At 45.5% G+C, this 13,494-nt stretch overlaps 1 protein-coding gene across 2 annotated transcripts in view; it reads right to left on the bottom strand.

Moving 5' to 3' along the window:
• Positions 1 to 13,494, bottom strand: part of DRC8 (dynein regulatory complex subunit 8) — an 80,193-nt gene that overhangs the window by 11,800 nt on the left and 54,899 nt on the right. Inside the window, exons 4-7 of one of the 2 annotated variants that reach the window (XR_013813122.1) lie at positions 8,789 to 8,868; positions 8,153 to 8,195; positions 7,990 to 8,056; positions 3,329 to 3,908 (exon numbers count right to left, since the gene is read on the bottom strand). Coding sequence is in view for 1 of the 2 variants with exons in the window: in XM_079763814.1 (XP_079619940.1) it covers positions 3,793 to 3,908; positions 7,990 to 8,056; positions 8,153 to 8,195; positions 8,789 to 8,868 (306 nt within the window). In the remaining variant the exon portion in view is untranslated. Of the gene's footprint in view, positions 1 to 365; positions 3,909 to 7,989; positions 8,057 to 8,152; positions 8,196 to 8,788; positions 8,869 to 13,494 lie in introns of those variants that run through there. The other variant, XM_079763814.1, reaches the window with a different exon arrangement.

A 13,494-nucleotide genomic window follows, 5' to 3' on the forward strand; every position in this document is an offset into this window, starting at 1 on the left:
TCACAATGTGAGTGTACTTAACACCACCAACTGTACCTTTAAAAGTCGTTAAGATGATAAATGTGATGCTCTGTGTTTTAGCAGTTTCTTATAAAAGAAAGACAAACACCTCCTAGTTTCGCATCTAGAAACAGACTTCACAGTGTGTAATTAATAGCACCCTGGTAGCTACCCCGGCATCTCCCCACCAGTACCTCAGGCGGCTCACCGCCCTCATTCCAAGATGAAGCAGTTATTACCTACCCCTCTGCCACGCTGCCTGCCCACCCCAGAGAGCGAGCCTCGCCTCCGTCTCTCCCTCGCACTCCCCACCCCCTTTCCTTCCTCGCCGCCCCTCCTTCCTTCCCCCTTCTTACCTAGCTGGTTTCCTACGAATAATCAATAATCACGTTAAAGAACTTGCACTTTTCTTCCCTCATTTAGTTTCCACGCCGGCCCTGTAAGGGCGGTGTTCTTCCCACTTTACAAACTAAGCTGCAGAGACGCAGCCTTCAGTGCCGGGGCCAGTACTGACAGTAAGTGGCAGAGCCCAGCTCCAAATCCCCCTTTCCCCTCGACTGCCGTCCTGGACAGTGGTTCTCACACTGCTGTGTGCACAACACTCCTAAGGAGAACGGGGCTCCGGGCCCCACCCCGGGGACAGTCTAGAGTCTGGAGTCTGGACTTTTAACCAGCAGCCGCCCAGGTGCCTCTGAAGCAGGTGACTGGTAAGCTCACTCCCGAAACGCACAGGCCGAGGAGCCAGCCGCCACGCCTGGCACGAGTGGGGCATGTGCACCCCGACGCTCTCTGCGGATTTGAGCTGCCCTCAGGGGCAGTGTAGTGACCCCGATATTCTACAAGGAACTGGCTGCACAAACACAGATTCTTACCTGGCAGCAAGCAGTCCTGAAGGGGGAGGAAGGGCAGCAGGAAGAAGAGAAAGACCTAACCACAGTCGGGTCCACGGAAGACGGTCCTGCCCGTGACCATCGCACAGCCTGCCCTCTCGACACTCTTTGTCCCTTAGCATTTGGCACTTGGACGTCTGGTGCACGCAAAGGGGACTACATCAGCACTGCTTCTGGAAGGAAGGAGAAGACTAAAGCTGGGCCAGACAGAGGAGCACAGGAGGGAAGCACCTGCCCCAGAGTGAGTCGCCGGCAAAGCCGGGTGGAGGCAAGAGTCTCCAGGCTGCCAGCTCCCCGCAGCTCCCTGCCCAGAGGGGTGGGAACCAGCTGTCCTTCCCAAGGCCCCCAGAGCTGGGGCAGAGCAGGCTCTGCAGAAATCGGGTCACAAAGATAAGAGAACTCTGCACCAAGCAACCTCCTGCCAGGCCAGTGCCATGCTGACTTAAATTGGATCTTGAGGGCTGAGTAGGTGAATGAGAGGGACAAAATATGAACTGAAATGGTTTGAGTACAAAGAAAAATGTTCCCTCTGCAAATATGCTACATTTATTCTGCAACTAGGAGATAAAATGAGATTTCTATGAATACCTGTGTTGTACTTTTTTGATGGCCTTTAAAAAAGCAACAAATTTGTGCTAAAGATGAAAAATTAATCATCTATATACATAAAAGCCCAGCAACCGGAACGGCAAAACGACCAGAACAACCGGTGGCTATGACATGGTTGACTGCAGCAGCCAACCAGCCTGATCTGGGCCCCGATCAGCCCCCAAGCCAGCCTGGCCCAATGGGCCCCCATCGGGGTGGGCCAGCCACACCCCACCGTGCACGAATTCCCTGCACCTCTAGTATTCCATAAAGCTAACCCTTGTGACTCCTTCCTGAGACAGGGTGTGAAGTTTGACATCAGCCAGAACTTCTGAAGAATTCTAGAAGGAGACCTGGGGGCACCCAATCCTGAGACAGCCTAGAAAAACAAGATGTCACCATCTGACCATGAAGGGACTAGGGCTACTGCTTTGGCAGAACCGGGTCATGCAGGGTTAACGGCTTACAGAAAATAGCTCAGCGCTGTCCTGTGCCCCAAGTCTGAGCCTGGTTTACGCATATGAACTCCCAAACCCACGTCTCTAGCCAGGTTTTCCTCCTACTAATCCAACTGATATTGGATTTCTCCCTAGAGTGTGTCACTAGCTCCTCAACCCCACGATGTCCAGAGCCAAACATCATTTTGCCTACCAACCCCGACTGGCTTCTTGGGTTTCTGACCTGAGTGAATGACACTGTAATTCACCCACTGTCCAAGCCAGAGACCTGGCACTCATGCTTGACTTTTCCCATCCACCTAGTCTTGACCCTTCGTGTCTACTTTCTGTGCTATTAACAAATAATCTTTCTTTCTCTGTGAGCTTCAAAAAAAAAGTCCAAACTCTAATAACACTAAAACCCTAACTGTATGGCTAACCTAATCTCCTTAATGATACAGCTCCTGTTCACCATTCCAATTTCCTCTCTCTCGCACGTCTTTCAAATCTCACACACACCAAACATGAGGTACTTTCAACTCCCAGATCGCTCCATGCTTAATGACACTTCTGGGAGTTTGGGGCTTGCGGGCCCTGCTGACATGCCCTGTGCCCTGCCACCACTCAGTAAATGGCTGGCTTTAAGTCCAGTGCTCCCTGTTCTGGGAAGCCCTCCACTCAGAGCTGTCTTCTGTCTCCCAGGAAGCTCCCGCCAGGCTGTTAGCTGTCCTCTAAGGTGCGTCCACAGCCCCTGGATGTGCCCATCGGCATGTGGCTGCTGGCTGACCTGCAGGTCTCCCTCACTGAACTGTGATTCACCTTGCAACGCCAGTTCCGACACATGACCCAGTAGCACTGTGAATGTTCCCTGGATGAAGGCACAGTGACAGTCTCAGGTACGAGCAGGCAGATCACAGGCAACATGAAATGCTTACATGTATCTACACACATGTAGGGGGGAAGCGTCTTCAGAGGTGTGTGGAAAAGCACACACAGGCTATGGAAGATTATTAATTTTCCTTACGGGATTCTCCCTTTGCCTGCAATCCCGCGCAGTTTCTGCTGTGATGCTTGTGCCTGGATAACTGTGCCCCGCTCTTTCACAGCCGCACCTCCTGCACAGCCTGAGCTCTCCGTGCTCCCTCCCAGCATCCAGGGCGGCATGCGCACGACAGGGAGTCTGAAGAGGTGAGCATTCTAAAGACGGGAAGATAATTGCCACTTCCTTACATGACCGAATTCTATTCAGTCTTCTTTTCTCTAGATTCAATTATCTCAGCTCCTTTAGCTCTTCCGCAAATGGTGACATGCTGGATCAGCGCATTTACATTTTTACACTAAGTTATTATCATCTCAAATGAGATCCGTAATTGGCATTCATTAGGAATTGATTATTAATGTTCATTTTCATACCTCGCTTCCACATTCAGATTGCTGCAGTGCTTCATGTGGGTCTAAAAAGGAGCTTTCATCACGATGCTATTCAGTTTCCATTTGTGGCCACGCTGCTCCCTCCCCAGACCTTTACATGCCAAACCTACGGTCATTCCAGGCATTTTCCATTGTGTCAGCTTAATTCATTGGACGGTAACCTAGATTTTATTGCAGAAAATTAACAACCATCCATGGGTAATGTTAAAGTGATTTAAGAATAGTTTTTAAATAATTAGCAATTTGTCATTCCACAATGCAAGACATACCAAATAAACTTATTTTAAATTGTTATGATCATCTTTTAAAAAATAGAATATCTTGAAATAGTTGTCATGAGGGATTAAGTAGCATATTAAGGAACTGTAAGATATAATGTGAAATGAACAAAGATAAGCAATTTTTAAAAATTATCCTTCCAATTAGGAAGTAAGCCTTTGGAGTGTTTAATTTTCATCTATCACCATCATTGTTATGTAGTCCCTGTAATGAATGAAATTCGATTCTGGACCAATTGCAGCAGACAGCATTTCTTCCATTTCCTCCTGAGAAAAGGGCTCACCTGGCAGGAACAAGAAGGGAAATTCATCATTCACAACCCTCTGGTGCTTTTCTTTCTCTTTCCACTACCAGCTTCACTGCCACGGGACCCCACAAGCCCCGTCGTGTCGCTCTCCCTGGGGCCGAGAGCCACCCGCCATGACAGTCCAGGGGCTCAGAGAGCATGCTGCTGCACCCCGGGCAGAGTTGGGACTTACTTTACCTTGCAGATGTCATAGCTCAAGCAACCCTGGAATCGATCATTCCAGTCAAAATAGCAGAGGCCATCAGGGCAGCATGAATAAGGCTGATTATTTACTTAAATTAAAACTATTGAAATTGCCAAGGAGTAACCTGAGTCCCGGGAGTCTAATTTCTAGTTAGTAAGAGTATGGAGAGAGGATTCAATGATTGCTTTACAAAACTGCTGAAGAGCAGCTAACGGAGACTTGAAACTGTAAAGATTGCATCTCGGAATATTCCCTAACCAGGTCTGGCCCACGTAGTGATGGCAGTTGCACCCAAAGGCAGATGCCATCCAGCAGGCGCTCCAAGCATTCCTCTCTGTTTCTTACAGTTTCATCCAGTGTTGCTGTCAAATGAAACCAGAAGGTGGAGAGAAAATCTGTGAGCTTTAGTCGGATTCAGGTAACAGCTGAGGGCTGAGGGCCATCTTGGATACTGGTTTTACCAAGATGAGAAGCCAACTCATGAAGAATGTTGGAAAGGCTGTCGACTATTTAAGATAAACTTTTTCCTGATCTTAAACAAAAATAGAGAAATATCCAAATTGCCACCTTACCTGTAGAGTATTTTTTTCTTTTTTTATTAATTTCTTTATTGATTAAGGTATCACATATTTGTCCTCATCCCCCCATTCCCATCCCAAACCCCTCCCCACGCATGCCCCCACCCTCCTATTGTCTGTGACCACTGGTTAGGCTTATATGCATGCATACAAGTCCTACCTGTAAAGAGTCTTATGCAAGCAGGTAAGTTACCTAGGCCTGGGGATCACCTGCCTTCTGAGCTTAAGTCACCTGCCTCTACAAACAATGCTTTCTAAATTGGAATTCATTTAATAATCCAGGAATTATTCAAATGGAGATTTTGATAATGATGATGGTATTATCAAACAAGGGAATGTGCTGAGTTCTTTTATCATGCTTACATCCATAAGAAAAAAAGAATGCCTGCCCTGGCCAGTGCTGCTCGGTGGTTAGAGTATTGGCCTATGCACACAAGGGTTTGATTTCCAATCAAGGGCATCTACCTGGGTTACAGGTTTGATCCCCAGCCCAGAGAGCAACCAACTGATGTGTCTCTCTCACATCAAAATTTCTCTCTCTCTCTCCCCCCCGCCCACTTCTCCCTCCCTTCTACTCTCTCTAAAAATCAATGGATGAAATATCCTCAGATGAGGATTAACAAACAAAAAAAAAGAAAGACTACCTGAAATGCTCAAAAGGACAAATTCTGAATCTTATGCCTGATTGTTAAATACTAAATATGCTACCAATAAACTTTGATGGGCACAGTAAGTCCTTAAGAGACTACTAATAAACCTCATGAGAACTAGTGTTCATCTGCATTCACTAAGTTAACCTCCCACCGCTCCCTGAGAGTACGAAGTGCCATCCCCGCTCACAGTGGAGGACAGCGGCACACAGAGAAACGCAGCAGCCTGTCCAGCCAGCGAGTGGTGGGTTGGACTCCGAGGGCCAGCAGGCCTGCACCAGGCCCTGAACTCAGTGACCACACCTCCCCTTAGAACAAGGCCTCGCTCCAGGAAATGACAGAAGACCGTCCATGCCTCCTCGGGTGGGGAAGGAGATGTGCAGCATCTGACTAAGGATGGGAGCCAGACTGCCTGGGTTCAAATGCTAAGCTGTCTCATTAGCTCTAAGATCTCGGGCAAGTCACTGCACCTCTCTGTGCCTCAGCTTTCCTGTCTCAGAAACGGAGGTGATCATACTACCTATCATAGGGTTATGAGGATTAAAATGTTATTTGAATAGTACTTAGAACACTGCCTGGAACATAAGTAGCAACATGTGTGTTTTTAATGTTTTGAGATCTTCCCTGCTAACTACTGTCTGACACAATACACATGCCTGACACACATGGACTTCTATCTTGTAGGAACATGATTCAGTGGTATTTATGTTCATCAGATGACATCCTGGGCATTTAGAATGCACATTCTCAAACGATTCATGTTCTGCGGACACTGAACGTTTTCATTGTCTCTTAGCCAACGCAGTCTGGTCTTGACTTTCCTGTTTCAGTGGTAGCATCACATAATTCCATCCCCCAGGCCACGGGCTCGTTCCTTTTGACTCCGTTCCCATCTTCGTCCCCTGCACTCATTCTGCCCCATGATCCCACTGTAGACAGTCTTATTGTATCAATCTCTTCCTTCCATTCCCATTGCTACTGCCAGATCAGGACCTTATCAGGGTACCTTCAAATGCTGAAATCGCCCCCTAACTGATCTCCCTAATATAACCTCTTCGTTAGTCATCTAACAAAGCTACCAACACCAGATTAACTTTGCCACGATCCCTCTTGCACTGTGTGACTCGTCTGCTCAAAACACTATAATGCTTCTCCTCTGCCCACAAGATGAATTCTAAACTCCTGAGCCCAGGCCTCCAAAATCTCCTCCCAGGAAATCTATCTAGACTCATTTCCTACTGTTGGCCAACAAGCCCCTCTGGCCCTGTCTTCTCAGAGGCCCCCCAAATATGCTCATAGGGTCACATAGGTCGATGCTCAATCACTGAGCCACACTGGCTGGGCCCCTTCACCCACTCTTTATTCACCCACTCATTCGTTCATTCATTTAACAAATATTTGTCAAGACTTAGTATGTTGGGGGTGCTATAACCCATAAGATTTCACCCCTACTCTTTCAATAACTCACCCACACAAATTCCACCATCTTAAGAAACCTATTTTCTCTTTAAACTTTCCAGGTTGATACTCATCTTTTCTACTGTCTTATATTTTTGAACTTTTATAAGTTAGTTTCATTTCCCCCAATAAGACTTTAATATCCTTAAGAAAGGGAACAGATTTTAGTATCATTACTTCTCACTGCTCTTAGTAGGTACACCATACTAAATGACATTGAACTGTTTTGGCCACTTTGACTATACTTATATTGCCTAATATAATCTAGGATTTACTTCCCTTAAATTAATTCTTAGGATTAAGAGGCTGATGCTTTGAAAGTCATCACATTTCCATCAAGGTTAATCCCTCAGATCATTTTAACAATGTCACAGAGTTGTTGGGTGGCAGCTCTGAGTGTCAGGTCATTCTTACTCTTTCCCTATATTCTCACCTACACTGGCTCAAGGCAAAATGGCCACACCAGTTGTATATGCAGACACAGTCTAGTCTTTCCTACTCAAAATTACTTGTACTTTTTTGTATCACGTGATCAGAAACTCTGAATCAGGATTCAATCTGTAAACCAGTAGATTGAGCAAAGGAGATAGAACTCTAACAACTTTGCATGGGAGAAGAGGAGATGACCAATATAAGAATAGCCAAGAGAATGCCCATTAGGCTACTGACATTCAGAAAAAAATAAATTGACACACCAGCCTAAGCAGAGAGAATTCCTACAGGAAATATGTTGGCTTATTTGGTGTAGAGATATTGTGTATAAGTGTGTGTGTGTATGTGTGTGTCTGTGTGTGTTTATGTGTGTGTACAGTTCAAGTTCAAAGCAAGAATCTATGGTTCCATGAGCATAAAAAACTGAAAATTTTCGATAGTTCATGTTCTCTAGGTGGCATACCTTTTATTCTGGAAATACTCTAAGTGAATGGAATGCCTTCAATTTATAGAAGTATCATTATACTTTAAAGAAGTCCTATAAAGGCAAAAATCCATCTCCCCTTAACATACCCTTTTCCTCTTACCTACTACTAAACAGAAACCATCCCAATACCAAAATAATAGGAATAGTAAATAACTTTTTAACCAGAATGATTGATTTTAAAGTATCCCCTAGAATTTTTGCATAATTATTAAATTGTTAATCACTTAAATAAGTCAGTGTTACAAGATATGTAATAAATAACTCTTACCTTCTTCAGTCATATACTTGATCAGTTCTTCCTTAGAAAGAAATCCACGTTTAGTTGGATCTAATACCTAGAGGAAAGTAGAAATTATATTTTTTGTTTGATGAATAAATTCTACATGATGAATTTTTCAGATAAATATATATAAAATATGGAGCTTATATACCTCAAAAGCTCGAAGAAGGACTTCTTCTGGAATTGGTCTGTATCTAATTATGCAAAAAAAAAGACGTAAATACCACAGTATTTAGTTCAGGCTCTACATAATAAACGATCACATAAAATAAAACAAACACTGCTAATATACTAGAAAAATAATGCTTCCCTCATTGAACTCTTTTGGTTTCTAGATATGAACATTGAAAGCATTCCACATCCATGGGAAATACTTAGTTCAAAATCACTGACATGTTTAATATTACCTATTAATTTTTTCATCATAGAAATCAATTTATCTGGGAATAAAATTTTTACAATAAACCAACTATAGTAAGCTAATGTTACCCTCTCTCTAGAAAAATAATTAGGGTTAATTCTTATTTATCATTGATAATTCAAAATAAGAATGTTGTTGACTTATTCTTTTTGTAGCTTATTTGCCCCTTAATTACACTTTGCTTATTAGATTAATACTGAAGTGATTCATATATTTAAATACATACCAACTGGCAGAGTATAGTGAAAAGTTAGAAGGAAGCAATCCTGGGAAAAATACTGGGTGATAATATATGAAGTGAAGAAAAAAAAATTTGCAATTAATGTAATTATAGCCATTACTTTACCATTGCACTTACTTTCTTACCTTCTTTCCAGTAGTATATTGGTCATCACTGGAAGAAATTTTTCAAATCGAATGTATCCAGTGGGTTCTTCTTCCTCTACCTAATCAATAAAAAATAGTCACTTATTCATTCAATAAATACATTGAGCAGCTACTTTTCCCAAGCACTGTGCCAAGTGTTGGGGATTTGATAATGAGCATTCTTGGGCATGGTCCCTGCTCCCAGAGTTTATATTCAAAAAACAACAAAGCTGAGTGTCTAATTATAAGTTTATGTAAGCACAACGAAGTAAAGGGGCATGGAGCTATTAGAGCACAGAATAAAGGAAACTTTTCTCAGCCAGGAGACCAGGAAAGGCATTCGTGAGGAAATCACCCTGGAGCTGATGAATAAAGGCTGAGGAGAAGGTCATCAGACAAAGACCGCAGCGAAGAGACTCCCAGGAAGAGGAAATTACATGCACTACGACCCTGTGTGATGTGATGCATTGGAGGCCAGGAGGCTGAAGCACAGGGAACGAGGAGAATGTTTCCAGATGAGGCTGCAGTGACAGGGATCAGACCTTGCAGGGCCTTACTGTCTACAAAAGTGACTTTGGTTGTTATCACTGAAGGTCTCATAGACATATGTCTGAAAGATACACTGGTTGTGGGTAAAGTGGCTTCTATAGCAATAAATCTAAGGGTTTGGGTTAGACTGGTGGCCCTGGAGAGGGAAGTGGATGGTGTCAAAAACTACTCAAGAAGTAAAATCAATAGGACCTGTTGGGCAAGGATGAGGAAAAAAGACAAGAGTCAAGGACAGCTTCTAGGATTCTAACTTGCACAAATGAGATAATGATGTTTTCCCCTGAGAGAAGGAACACTGGATAAGGGACCAGGTTAGGGGACCAATCATAATCTCAATGACCATGTATCTAATCATTGTAAAACAGCTATTAAACAGCTAGATGGTCGCCCTAGCTGGTTTGGCTCAATGGATGGAGCATCAGCCTGAAGACTGAAGGGTCCCAGGTTCGATTCTGGTCAAGGGCACATGCCTGGGTTGCAGGCTTGATCCCCAGGGGGTGATGGGGGGGCGGGCGTGCAGAAGGCAGCCAATCAATGATTCTTATCATTGATGATTCTATCTCTCTATCCCTCTCCTTTCCTCTCTGAAACCAATAAAAAATATATATTTTTAAAAAAACAACACCTAGATGGTCAACAGAACTTTGTTCTACCACCACTAGTTAAGAGAACACTACACCTGGAAAGAGAATTTTTGGTGCCCAGCACTGTTAGATGAGAATGAGAAAGACTCTTGCCCATAGGTTCAACTGTGATGGTGTGGCTGAACAAAACTCCATCGATCTTAACTTTCATGTCAGGCTATTTACCAGGAGCTGTAAATTTTCCACTGCCTTTCAAAAATCCTATTAAAAGGCTCATAAATCCCAACTCAACAGAAGAGCTTTTAACAGATTTATTCTTTGAACAAAAATAAGAAATCTATAGGCCGCTGCTACATGGAACACACTGTCTTCCGAATGACAACTATTCGTTAATGTTTATCCTAGATTCTCGCCTAGTATGAGTGGAGTCCTCAGATTCCACTATTGGCAGAATATGTCCTCCATCTAATGATAAAATGATGTGTTTCAGAATTTCTGAGCCCGGCAATATATGAACAATTGTCTTCAGCTGCCTCTAGGTCCAAGGCGAGCATTTTGCAAATGAATGTTCACATGGCCCTGATGTGCTTGACTGAGTCGCACCCTGTGATTCTCAAACTCAGGAGCTTCTTAAAAATGAAACGTCAATCTCAAGAGACTACCTTTGGAGGGATTATTTTTAAAGTAAAATGTTGAGTTTCTATTCTGATTCCTCAAGAAATCTACTCCAGAGCAATGGTTTGTTTGCTTTCCTTCCCTCCACCCGCAACAACCCACCCTAGAGCACATAGTCTCAACTGTGAAAGACAGACCCCTCTATTTCACGAGCATCCTCAGCAATCTACCAACGGTTTTTAGTTTTTCCAAATGGACGTCAGCTCTACAGCACGCCTCCCACCATGAGAATTCACGAACACATGACATGTGTCTAATAAAGCCCCACTCGCGTCCACTCCAGCTCCCATACAACTTCCAGCAGCCCTTGGTGCTCTGAACACTGAACACTAGGGTGAACATTCTGTGGGTCATTCTGGCCTGAGAGATCAGTGTAAGCCAAAATTGCACAAAAATAGTTAGTTAAAGCAGATCTCCAACCAATCAGGATAGCAGAAGAGGCATAAATTTTCTTTGACTTTTTTTAAAAGAGGGATAATGAATAAAAGCCTTATAGTTCAAAAGTGAAGGAAAAGAGCCGAAACCGGTTTGGCTCAGTGGATGGAGCATCGGCCTGCGGACTCAAGGGTCCCGGGTTCGATTCCGGTCAGGGGCGTGTGCCTTGGTTGCGGGCGCATCCCCGGTGGGGGGTGTGCGGGAGGCAGCTGATCGATGTTTCTCTCTCGTCGATGTTTCTAGCTCTCTATCCCTCTCTCTTCCTCTCTGTAAAAAATCAATAAAAAATATATTTTAAAAAAGTGAAGGAAAAGTAAGTTCATCTTCAACTTGGGCAGATTGTGAAAATCTGTCTATGACCGAACACTATCCTCTGGAGGCTGTATCTTATCTACTTTTTATACAAAAAGATACATAAGCAGTGGCATAAAACAGGTATATGATGATTCTAAATACAGTAGAATAGACTGTTTTATATATATCAAACACTATTTTGTATTATAAAAGGTTTTTTACTGTTCAAATAAACTTTTTAGTTTTAGATTTACAGAAAAGAGATAGAGATTTCCCATATTCCTCCCACCCAGTTTCCCCTATTGTCAACTCTTACATTACTATTTATACTAATACTAGTAGCCCATTGCAGGAAGATTCCTGCAATAGGGCTTCCTGTTGCACTCTCCGCCGGCCCACCTGCTTGCCTCCCTTCTCCCCCAGCCCCGCCTGCTTGCCTCCCTTCTCTGCCAGCCCCGCCTGCTTGCCTCCCTTCTCAGCCGGCCCCGCCTGCTTGTCTCCCTTCTCCCCGACCCGCCAGCTTGCTTCTCCGCAGCTTCGCTCCCTTCTGCAGTGCTTGGCTTCTTTCTACGCTGTCTTGATATGCAAATTAACCGCCATCTTGGTTGGGTTAATTTGCATACTCTCCCTGATTGGCTTGTGGGTGTGGCTTGGGCGTGGCTAAGGTGCATTCAATTAGCATATTACTCTTTTATTAGGTAGGAAGAGAAATAATGGTAATTGACCATCACTCCATGATGCCCACAGCCAATCAGGTGGAAATATGCAAATTAGCGGGACAAAGATGGCAGTGGCCACAGCCCCTCACCCAGGCTGGCCACACCCCCATAGGGTGAGGGTCCCCGCTGGGGGGCATGGCCAGCCTGAAAATGGCCCTCAGCCTCTCACCCAGGCTGGCCACGCCCCCCCAGCATGGACCCCCACCCCATGGGGCGTAGCTGGCCGGCAAACTGCCCCAGCCCCTCGCCCAAGCCGGCACCATCCCCAGAGGGGACCCCCACCCCAACGGGGGTGTGGCCTGCCTGAAAACCACCGCAGGCCCCTCGCCCAGGCCGCCCCACCCCCCAAGGGAACCCTCACCCTGATCTGGGACACCTTTCAGGGCAAACCAGCCAGCCCCCACCCGTGCACCAGGCCTCTATCCTACCTAATAATAGACAAATATGCAAATTGACCATACCTCTGACACACCCACAAGCCACGCCCACCATCCAATCAGAGCGAGCATGCAAATTAACCCAAACCAAGATGGCTACAGCCACAGAGAGCAAGGTTTCCTAGGTAACAGAGGAAGCTAAGCTTTCTGCCTGCCCTTGCCAGGCCTAAGCCTCCACTCAAGCTACAAAGTTTCAATTATAGAAGGTAAACAAATTCAAACAAATGGCAGGAGAATGGAGCTTGAGAGAGCAGGCCAGGGTTGCCGCCGGCAACAGGGGAAGCAAAGCTTTCCGCACACCCTGGCGGGGCCCACCTGCTTAAGACAACAAAGTTTCAATTATAACCCCAACACAAATGGCTAACGGCCTCAGAGGGAGCCCCAGGCTTGGCTCTGCTCCAGGCTACAAAGTTTCAATTGTAGAAGGAAAATAAATTCCAGATACCAGGGCCTCTGCTTGGGTTTCCAGGGGGCGTGGCCAGCCTGCAAACCACCACAGGCCCCTCGCTCAGGCCACCCCATGCCCCAAGGGCACCCCCACCTGATCCGGGACACCCTTCAGGGCAAACCAGCTGGCCCCCACCCCTGTACCAGGCCTCTATCCTATCTAATAAAAGAGTAATATGCAGATTGATCATCACTGCAACACACAATATAGCTGCCCCCATGTGGTCAAAGATCCTGCCCCCATGTGGACACAAGATGGCCACCACAAGATGGCCAGCAGGAGAGGGCAGTTGGGAGGCACCCGGCCTGCAAGGGAGGGCAGTTGAGAAGGACCAGGCCTGCAAGGGAGGGCAGTTGGAGGTGATCAACCCTGCAGGAGAGGGCAGTTAGGAGTGACCAGGCCGGCAGAGGAGGGAAGTTGGGGACAAACAGGCTGGCAGGGGAGCAGTTAAGCATCAACCAGGCTGGCAGTGGAGTGGTTAGGGGGTGATCAGGCTGGCAGGCAGAAACGGTTAGGGGCAATCAGGAAGGCAGGCAGGCAAGCAGTTGGGAGCCAGCAGTCCTGG

This window comes from Cnephaeus nilssonii (assembly GCF_951640355.1).
Source record: "Cnephaeus nilssonii genome assembly, chromosome: 23".
Taxonomy (NCBI): domain Eukaryota; kingdom Metazoa; phylum Chordata; class Mammalia; order Chiroptera; family Vespertilionidae; genus Cnephaeus; species Cnephaeus nilssonii.